Source organism: Fundulus heteroclitus, chromosome 8, assembly GCF_011125445.2.
Source record: "Fundulus heteroclitus isolate FHET01 chromosome 8, MU-UCD_Fhet_4.1, whole genome shotgun sequence".
NCBI lineage: Eukaryota > Metazoa > Chordata > Actinopteri > Cyprinodontiformes > Fundulidae > Fundulus > Fundulus heteroclitus.
The window spans coordinates 25,474,945-25,484,285 of NC_046368.1; the positions used below are offsets into that span (position 1 = coordinate 25,474,945).

Here is a 9,341-nt window from a genome sequence, read left to right on the forward strand (position 1 = left end):
GCCACAGATTTATGCATGGTATCACTGTAGATGAGACAGCAGTAATTAAAGCTGGGACAGTAGTGTAACAGGTTGCACATGTATTGCAGGTGTTCGGCCATTAAAAGAAAGAAAAAGCTTGTTCACTGCATGAGAATTTTGCCCTAAAATATCTTATAGTATAAAACAATATGCAAAGCCAACAGTTCAGAAATGCATTCATATGTGAAGGAAGACATATTACTTTAAGATTCAGTAGCAATAGATATAGAAATATGTTCTAATGAACCTTTGGATTACCACTAGCCTTGTCGCAGCAGTTTAAGACTTTTTGTTTTCTCATTATTTTCTTGGTATTGCTTTTTAAATAATAAATGCTGTTCTTCTGAACATTTTGTCTGATTTTTGCTGTATCACAAGTCAACTGTATTTTAGTCTCAATCTTGAATCATTGCTTAGTTGCTTTCCTATGTAAAAATGTTTTCATCAGCCTCGTTTTAAATTTCCTTGTGTTTCTTTGTTGTTGTTGGCTAAATTAGGTCTTGAATGTAGCTCTTACTTATTGCCAAGTAATTCCAGCAATTTCCCGGACAGAAACAAAAATGTCCCTCACCTGAGTCATCACGTGGCAACCGTTGGTGGAAAACGTGCTAAACAAATATGCAGTTCTCTCAAAAAGAAAGTAAAAACAAGACAAACAATTAAATTATATTATTGGTTTGGAACGATAAAACTGAGAGGCAGGTTCTGCAAGACATCAACAAATATATCAAATTAAGTAAGCATTCAACAATCCAATTTTTGCAGAATTTATTTGATTCTCACAATTAAAATTATGTACAAGGTATGTTTCTGTACAGAATATTCAGAACTCGTCGAAGAGACCTCATACTGATAAATTATACATGTAGTTTTATGTTTACAGTAATAATGTTTTTCCAACAGAAGGAATATAGACAGGAAAATATTTACAAAAGTATTATTAGGATTAAGATAAAAAAAGTGACAATACAAAATCTTATTTACATCTTTACAGTAAATTCGAAATTCTGAAAATCAGCTAACTTCAGAAGTAAAGTGGAATGAAAGCTAGCATAAGTTTTTTTGTTTTAAACATGCATGACATTTGTTTCCTCCATGCTCTAATATTTATTATGACATTTCTTAAGTTAAATTGGAATTAACTACTTGATAGAGATATAAAACATGAAACTCATGAATCTCATTTTCTTCAGATTCAGAATTTAAGTTTTTTTTAAAATCATATATTTTCTTATTTCTTGTTTGTGCTATCATCTTTAAAAGTCATGCAACTTACAATACCTGATGACATATTATTTCAAAATAATATCTTTCTTAATGTTACATAAGTTAACAAGGAGTTTAATTATCGGAAACAGCTTAAATGTGGTGTTGGTGTCTTTCCCTGATTGTCATGAGCGTCGTCATGTCTTCGGTGGTCAGGGGAAACACAGATACATGGCTGGAGTTTACTATCAGCACAGCTGAAGGCTTTAGTTCTAATCTCTGCATCCCTCTCGGAAAACCAAGTCTTCAATGTAGAACTTAGGTGCTTGCACTCTCGGGAGACTGGAATTGGGTTTAGTTAGACTGTGGGGAAGCATAGTCTCTTTGGAATAGGTGTCCCATAAATCTGTTGACTTGAGCTTGTATGACATATTGATATCCTGCTGATTGACTGGCCAGATGTCCTCACCAGCTCCCCCTTTTCTTGGAAGGCCACCTGAAGTCTTGCAACTGGTGAAATGACAGTCCTGGTCATTCTCCTTCTCTGTGTTTGGCACGAGGCTTGGTTTGTGCCTTAGCCTCAGGTCCTCAGCGGAACTCTGATCTTGAGGACTATGAAATCTCAGGTCTGTCGGGGAAATATCCATTTCCAACAAGCTCTTTTTTCCCAAGGACTCCACATAATGAGAGGCAAGAAGCTCTTTAGCTTCAGGCAGCTTAGAAGAAGGACCGTACAACTTGAGCCAGTTGCGAAACACGGACAGTGGGACCTCAATTTCCATCTTGCCTTCCTTCTCACTGGCAATCCTTGGCAGAACATGACTGAGATTGAAACCCTCTACATCTGTTCTGCCGTCTCTGTCCTTTGCTGGCTGAACTGGAAATTCTGCTTTCAGAGAGCTGGGTTTTGGTGTTGCTACAATGGCGTCTTTGTCTAGTTCAGGCATCAGAGCGGAAATAAATATTGGGCTGTCTGAGGGTGATGGGGCTTTGACAGAGGCATCGTGGGTCTCGTTCTGTTTCTCAGACTCAGAAAGGGTCAGAACACCTTTGCTGGATTCATCGTCCTCTGTCTCATTTCCCTCACTTCTCACTGTGCCGCCAGGATGACGGGTGTAGAGCGTTGATGGTTTGTTTAGAAACCTGGGATTCTTGCTGGATGAAGGTGGGGAGAATGATGAGGCAGGGTTAGTGTTGGACTCTTGGGCTGAAGCTTTCTTGCTCAGATTTAGGGGTTCAGAAGTTGACAATCCAGATGAGATCTTGTACTGCTCCGCCATATTGCGAAGTTTTTGCAGAGGCCCATTTCCAAAGTCGGTCAAGTCTTCATGAGTCTGTGGGATGGGGAATCGTACAAGCTTGGGAGCAGGGGGGCCATGTGGTGTTATTGCAGAGGGCGCGATAGGGACATAAGATGGCAGAAGAGGGTGTGCTGGATGGTAGTAATGGTGGTACTGGAGAGGCAGAGGGTAGAGATTCCCGTGTGGGTCTGACTGGAAGCAGTGAGGTCCCTGAGGGAAAAATAAGATTTGTTTTGTGACCTAATTATACTAATTTAACCTCACTTAATGAAAATGATGACAAGATTAGAATCTTAAATTCTGATTTGAACTTTAAAGTAATCAAAAAAGCATATTCTCAACATTTCTACAGTTTTGATCAAATTTACCATTCCTCTTGTCATTAAATGAAAAGGTAGGCCTTCTTACACACTAAAGCAATTTATTCCTACACCAGAAACAATATATTTATAAGTCAATAAAATTGACACAATGTTGTTATTTAGCAAACATATTGTATATGTTACAGTTGTAAAAGAGTTTAAAATGACACGAACCGGCGGTAGTGTTGACAGCCTGCGTTTTGATGGCCTTTGGCCCCCATCGTCATCTTTGTTGTAGCGGTAAGGTCTCTGCTGATGGTGAGGCACGGTACTCATTAATACGCCTTTCAGGTGACACTCGTAAGGTAGAAGCAACCTGCACAGATTAAAATCAAATCAGATAAATGCTTCCAATGTAATAAAACCACCCACTCATACTGCATGCATGGACAACCGCTCTTACTTTTCATAGTGTCTGCGTGTGCAGGTGGCTGCACTTGTGCTTCGAGGGTTTCCTCCCAGTGTGTTGTAAACCCGTTTCCACAGCTGATGAGAAGTCACCTGGAGGTTAGAAGATAGATTAGTTCATGTCTACTTGTCCATAAAGGGTATAAGAAACACTGAGACAGACTACAACAATTTAACTAAAGGAGAAATAAAATGTGGGTGCACAGCTTTAGTACACAATCAGTATCGACCGCTAGAAATGACCAAGAAAACTTTATAGCTTGCAGTTCTGCCATTTATAATTGTTTTTTAATGTGATTTTAAAAGTTACTGTATAGCAATGCAAAAACATGCTAGCATTTTGATGTCAGTTTTAACAGCATTTAAAAGAAGATTAACAAATCATTAAAAAAATAGATGAGTTTAAAACTGTCATACAGTTTAGAAATTAACGGTTTTACTTCATAGAGAGCATTAGATGGACTTCAATGAAAGTAAACAATAATGATTATATTATGTTTCATAAAGTAGAAAACTGGATTACCTGATGATAGCCACCCAAGTCACTGACAGTCTTGAACATCAGAAATAAATCAACTGGAAAGCAAGTGAAAAACATGAATAAATGTTATTAATATTTACATGTAAAATCTGTGCATTTCCTTGTCATTCGTTACAATCCAGTTCTTCTTTTTCATATTACTTTGCGTCATACAAAACACTTTTCCTTTTTCCTAACCTAGAGAATTAGTTATTTAAAGTATGATATTCACAAGGATAAAAATACATCATGTAGAACATGATTTGTGAATCTTTAGTTTCTTTACTTCTAGAATTATTGAGGCATCCAAATCTTTTTTAGGTAAACATCCTAGCTATAGGAAAAATTATGTTATTATGATTCAGTTGTATTTTTAGTGATAACTTTTTTTAAGATACACAAAATATCACACTTCGATGTGTGGATGTTTCCTGAGATGTTTACTAGATGTGGAGGCCACACATTACAACATGTTTTGTAAAAACAAATGCAGCCGGAATTTCACAAGAATGATGATGTAATAATGTTACTGTGTAAATGCCTAAAGTTAAGGCAAATGAACATCGGCTTCTGCTGATTTACAATGATAATTACTTTGTTTGAAGCCCAGATTAGGGATCCTCTCAATGGGGGTGTCTCGCTTCTTCATGAAAAGGTAGAGATTTTTGAGGAACTCTTCCTCTGTGAGCTCCTCTGTTGAGGTTTTGGGACTGTCCTCTTGGGGTTCCATCTGTGCCATTTTTACTTGTACCTGAAAACAACAACAAAGAGAAACTTTAGGGGAGCAATATTGAGATTTTTTTTCTTCGAGATTTAATTCCAACTTTACATCTTTTCACTACAGAGCCCCATCAAGTTGACTGAAACCTTTACTTATCTCATTGGAATCAATCGTTCATACCGTTGGCATGAGACAGAAAACTAGCATCAAAGCTGTCTTTTATTCCCTTACTTCCACGATTTTGTTAAAAATATCTATAATCCATTTGGATCCATAATAGAGAAGAAATGGTTAAAAATAGCTTCTTATTCCATCCAAATAAAATCACCCAACATCAAACATAAACAGAGACTGAAAAAATTTCACAAAAATGGTACACCATCTAACTGATTGATTATCATGAGCTACTTATATCTGAATTTTAACCCAAGTATTACTTACTGTTTCCGCTGAAACGATAAATTTGGAAAGCTTTATCTCATTTCCCTGCGAGTCAGAAAACAAGCTGGGAAGCCGTGTTGGTCAGTGATCCCTGCAGAAAGTTAAAAGTCAACTTAAATCACTGCAACAGCTTATTAAGGTCTAGCTACGCCAGTCACGCACTTGTCCTTATAGCCTTTGCGACAAAGTGATAAAATAGCAGAAGGGGGTGTTTACTCAAACAACTTCCTGCTGAGATTGGGATTGTCAAACCAGTTCAACTCGCTCCTGAGTATGTAACCTGAAAAAAAGATGTGCAGGAATAGACTATTAGAAGGGAACGGTAAAAATTGGCTGCCACCATATTCTCTATTTGGATACGTTCCTTACTTTGATCATCTTTTGATGCTATTACTTTACTAAACCTTTCAGAGTCATTTAGTGCAACTGGCCTTGAATGTGAAAGCAGAGCAGTGAAGGGAACTACATTTTGGTACAGCAGATTTTAATTTAGCTCACAATTGTCTTAATAGGATGTAAAATGAACCTTTTTGCATTCCCTGTAGAACATGTTTCTAAACGCATGAAGACATAGAAACACATTGTGTGAACATGATGACCTTGTACATAAATGTCCACTGTTTTCAAGTTAATGTGCCACAGCAGGTTCCTCATGTTGAGTTAGGTTGTTAAAATGGATTGACAATACTCAATATTCAAAAACAGGGTGCTTACAGCTTATATGCCCACCAATATATGCTGAACAACATCTCTAAATGCACAAGAAGTCAAATCTTGAAGCAGATGGGTTATAGTGCCAAACACCACACCGGGTGTCACTCTTGTCAACTAAGAAATGAAAACTGATGCTCCTGTTTTGATAGGCTGACAACAACTAACAATGACAGATTGGAAATACATTACCTGATCCAGTGACACACATTCCCAGCTTGTCTCAAAGGTTGTGCTGATGATGGGATCTATTGGTGATAGGGATATTTTCTTGGCACTCTTTTGCCCTCTTAGTAACAACTGATCTTCTGATGGCAACCTCCAGCACTGTACTGCACCATGTCACAAAGCTCAAATCATCTCAAACTGTTTTGGTGAACATGACAGGATGTTTGCTGTACTCCCATGGCCTCCAGTCAGCAGTTCTAAATATAAAACAGCCTCTTTGAGATTCAGTAGAATGTGCGATTTGTATCATGGATGTGCAGTCAACAGTTCAGCGACAACTGACTGACGCTATCATGTCAGTACGGACCAAAACCTCTGAATGGTTCTGACATCTTGTTAATCTATGACGTGAAGAATTACAGAAGTCCCAAGAACAAAAGGGAGTCCAACCCAGTGGTAGTAAAGTATACTTAATAAATCAATGAGTTTCTGCTGTTATGCTGCAGCTGCATGAACTGCTAAAGACAAATCCCCCCTATTCCAAAGAAATGCAAGATTTCTTGACGCGTGAACGAAACAGAAAAGAACATTTATGGACTAAAACCAAAATATACTGTCGAGATATTTGACATCTCTGGTAGATAAGCTTTATTTTTGATGTTTATCATTAAGGAAGAAGGAAGTATGTGGTTGGTATGGGGTTTTCTTTTTAGAGTTTGTGCTGCATACTTTGCCAGCACAAATGAAACTAGTCTCTAGCCATAAGCTCACACAAGAGCAAGACCCTTTAGCATGACACACCTAAATAAATTCCAGGTCAACCAATTACCTTTAGTGGGCACTTAATAAAAGCGCCCACTAAAGTCATAACATCCTGGTCATAACTACAAAGTTAAGTCAAGCTAATAGCTTGATTCAGTGCCAGTGCCAGTCAATCTCCACTGAAGTTTTCTGTGTGCAATTGTTATCATTCAGATGTTCTAAATGCAATTAGAATTCCAATGTTTTTCCCTTTTGAAAACAAACAATAGTCAGATTTACTGGGAAACTGAAATACAGAAACCCATATACAAGGGTGGAATTCAAATCAACGGATATGCAGAACGAATGTGATTGAATAGCAAATATAATTGCAGTTGAATAAATACTTGCTTAGTGTTCTCGTAATAATTTCTTGGCTTCAGTTTTGCATCTGTCAGCACCTTGTCATTTATCTGCAGTGACAATTGTTTGTCTGTGGGGGTTGTAGTCAGCTCAGGTTTTAGGAATCCAAAGGGTGGGGCTCTATTTATCAAACTGCTGCTGGTACGCTGAACTGAACCTGTGACAATGCAGACGTAGAAACCCTACATGAAAATTGGATAAGTCAAATGAGTGAAATCAGGTTTTTTTTAATCCCCCCTAAGCCTCTCTGCAGAATCAGCATTATAAAAGCATGTAAAGGACAAAGGTGAAGTCATGGTTGGGATATTGTTTCTCCTGAATTCAAAAATATGGGACTATCTGCCAACAACAACAAAAACAGCCAGTCAACAGTATCAAGTTACTGTCTCAAGTTAAGTGGAAAAGCTGGATGAATGATGGATTAAAGTAACGATAAATACAATTACTGTGTGTGTGTGTGTGTGTGTGTTGGTGGGGGGCTCTTGATTACTGCTGATTTGAAGACTTGATTTAAATTTTCTATGCATTGGTCAACACTAGGCCTTGGCCAGTATGAGAGGATGATAACCTTGAGTGGAAGGACCACAATTTTACACGAGGAGGCTCTTGAAAAACACTTAGATCTCCTACTTTGAACTTTCTAGAAGTGATGTTCAGAAAGAAAATCTTCATCTCACTGGATGCTGAGAAGGCCTTATACAGGGTGAATTGACTTTACTTTTGTTCTGCAGAAATGTGGTTTTAATTCAGATTTTGTATCCTGTATAAATTTTTTTAATCCAAGACACAGTCTCCTCAGTTCACAAATACACTCCCGATGGCCCCGTTTATCGTGGAACCAGGCAGGGCTTTCTCTTTTACCTCCTCTTATTTGTCATGGCTATTGAGCCTCTAGCCACCTGGTGTAATGACTGATTTAACAGAACCCGATATTCAACCAGACTTGGAGTATATGTTTAATATTTACAAAAGATCCAGTGGAACAAAAAAACCCCCGTGATTTAAATAACTGAAAAAAAGCAGACAGAACTCCAGCAGCTGACCACTCCAGAACCGGAAGAATGCTGTCCATCAAAACAAGAAAGTTCCCAAGAGGCCGTCCAAAATAACAGGAAGCACCAGGCGGACTTCAGGCAGGCAATAAGAACAGAGGGCAGGCTCAAAAAACAGAAGGGCAGAGATCTGGTCGGGAACAAACAGGCAGGGAAGCAAAAATAAGCAGAGGCTGGAAAGCTCTTACCGACGGCATGTGAGGAGAGAGGAGTAGAGACGTTATGGCACTGGAGACTGGACAGAATGGAGTTTAAATGGAGGTGGGAACAGGTGAAACCATTGAGAGTTAATTGCAGGCATGGTGGAAACTGAACAGGTGTGCTGAGTAGTAATAGGATCAGCTCCAGTGCCAGAAACATTACACCTGGATGTGACTGGAGGTTGGGTTTGAAGGCAAACCAGAGCTTGGCAAGTTCATACATTTTTTTAGTATGCCAAAAGCCTCCTTTAGTACAGTTCTAATCCAGGTGCCTCTCTTTCCATGGTCCTGAGTATCTTTGAGAAATTTGGGGCCTTTTCAGATTATAAGCGTCCATGAGAGTGAAATTCTCATCAAATCTCTAGGCAGAAATATGCCCCTTTCTATTCTTCCTTTCAAATTTGCTACAAACAAACTTAAATATTTGGGGGGGGGGGGGTATAATACAAATCCAATCAATTGTCTTTTCTCCAAACGTTTATCCACCTTCCTGGAGAGGTGTAAATTAGACTTTGGCAGATGGTCTGGTCTCCCACTATCCCTAGTAGATTGTGTCAGTTTAGTTAAACATTGGTTCAGCCAGGTTTCTACATTGCAAAAGGGAACTAAAAGATTTTCTTGAAATGAGTGTATTTGTCCTTTATTTGAGCAGGTAAGAGTAACTTCCACTGAAACCTTAAAATAATCTTATTTCAAGTGCATATATCATATGTATGTACTATATATATATATAATATATATATTATATATTATATATATAAATTAGATATATATATATATTATATAATATATCAATTAAATTTATTATATAGCGCCAATTCATAAACATGTTATCTCGAGGCACTTTACAAAGTCAAAATCAATCATATTATACACACAATATATATATAATTAAAATATATCAGAATATCCTGCTGCAGCTCCCAAAATGGCTTAGCATTGCCCAATTTCTTCACTAATACTGGTCCTGCATTATGTATAACGTCTGTACTGAATTGACAACGCATCTGATGAAGAGCATCCTATGTGGGTGCATATCGAATTTGCATCCTCTAAACTCGCTCTT

The 9,341-nt window shown here is 38.0% G+C and overlaps 1 protein-coding gene across 4 annotated transcripts; it reads right to left on the minus strand.

Annotated features, from left to right (window-relative positions):
- Positions 1 to 774: 774 nt before the first annotated feature.
- Positions 775 to 8,284, minus strand: arid6 (AT-rich interaction domain 6). 4 transcript variants are annotated; one of them, XM_036140439.1, is made up of 7 exons: positions 8,264 to 8,284; positions 4,981 to 5,071; positions 4,413 to 4,569; positions 3,822 to 3,874; positions 3,294 to 3,391; positions 3,065 to 3,206; positions 775 to 2,738 (listed from the first exon to the last, which is right to left on the minus strand). In XM_036140439.1, exons 3-7 carry the CDS (start codon positions 4,555 to 4,557, stop codon positions 1,500 to 1,502), a joined length of 1,677 nt encoding a protein of 558 aa, XP_035996332.1. In that variant the 5' UTR covers positions 4,558 to 4,569; positions 4,981 to 5,071; positions 8,264 to 8,284; the 3' UTR covers positions 775 to 1,499. The 4 variants fall into 4 exon arrangements, with proteins under 4 accessions (XP_035996332.1, XP_021166512.2, XP_021166513.2 ...); XM_021310837.2 differs by lacking the exon at positions 8,264 to 8,284 and adding an exon at positions 5,143 to 5,244; XM_021310838.2 differs by lacking the exon at positions 8,264 to 8,284 and adding an exon at positions 5,197 to 5,232.
- Between the last annotated feature and the right edge of the window lie 1,057 nt (positions 8,285 to 9,341).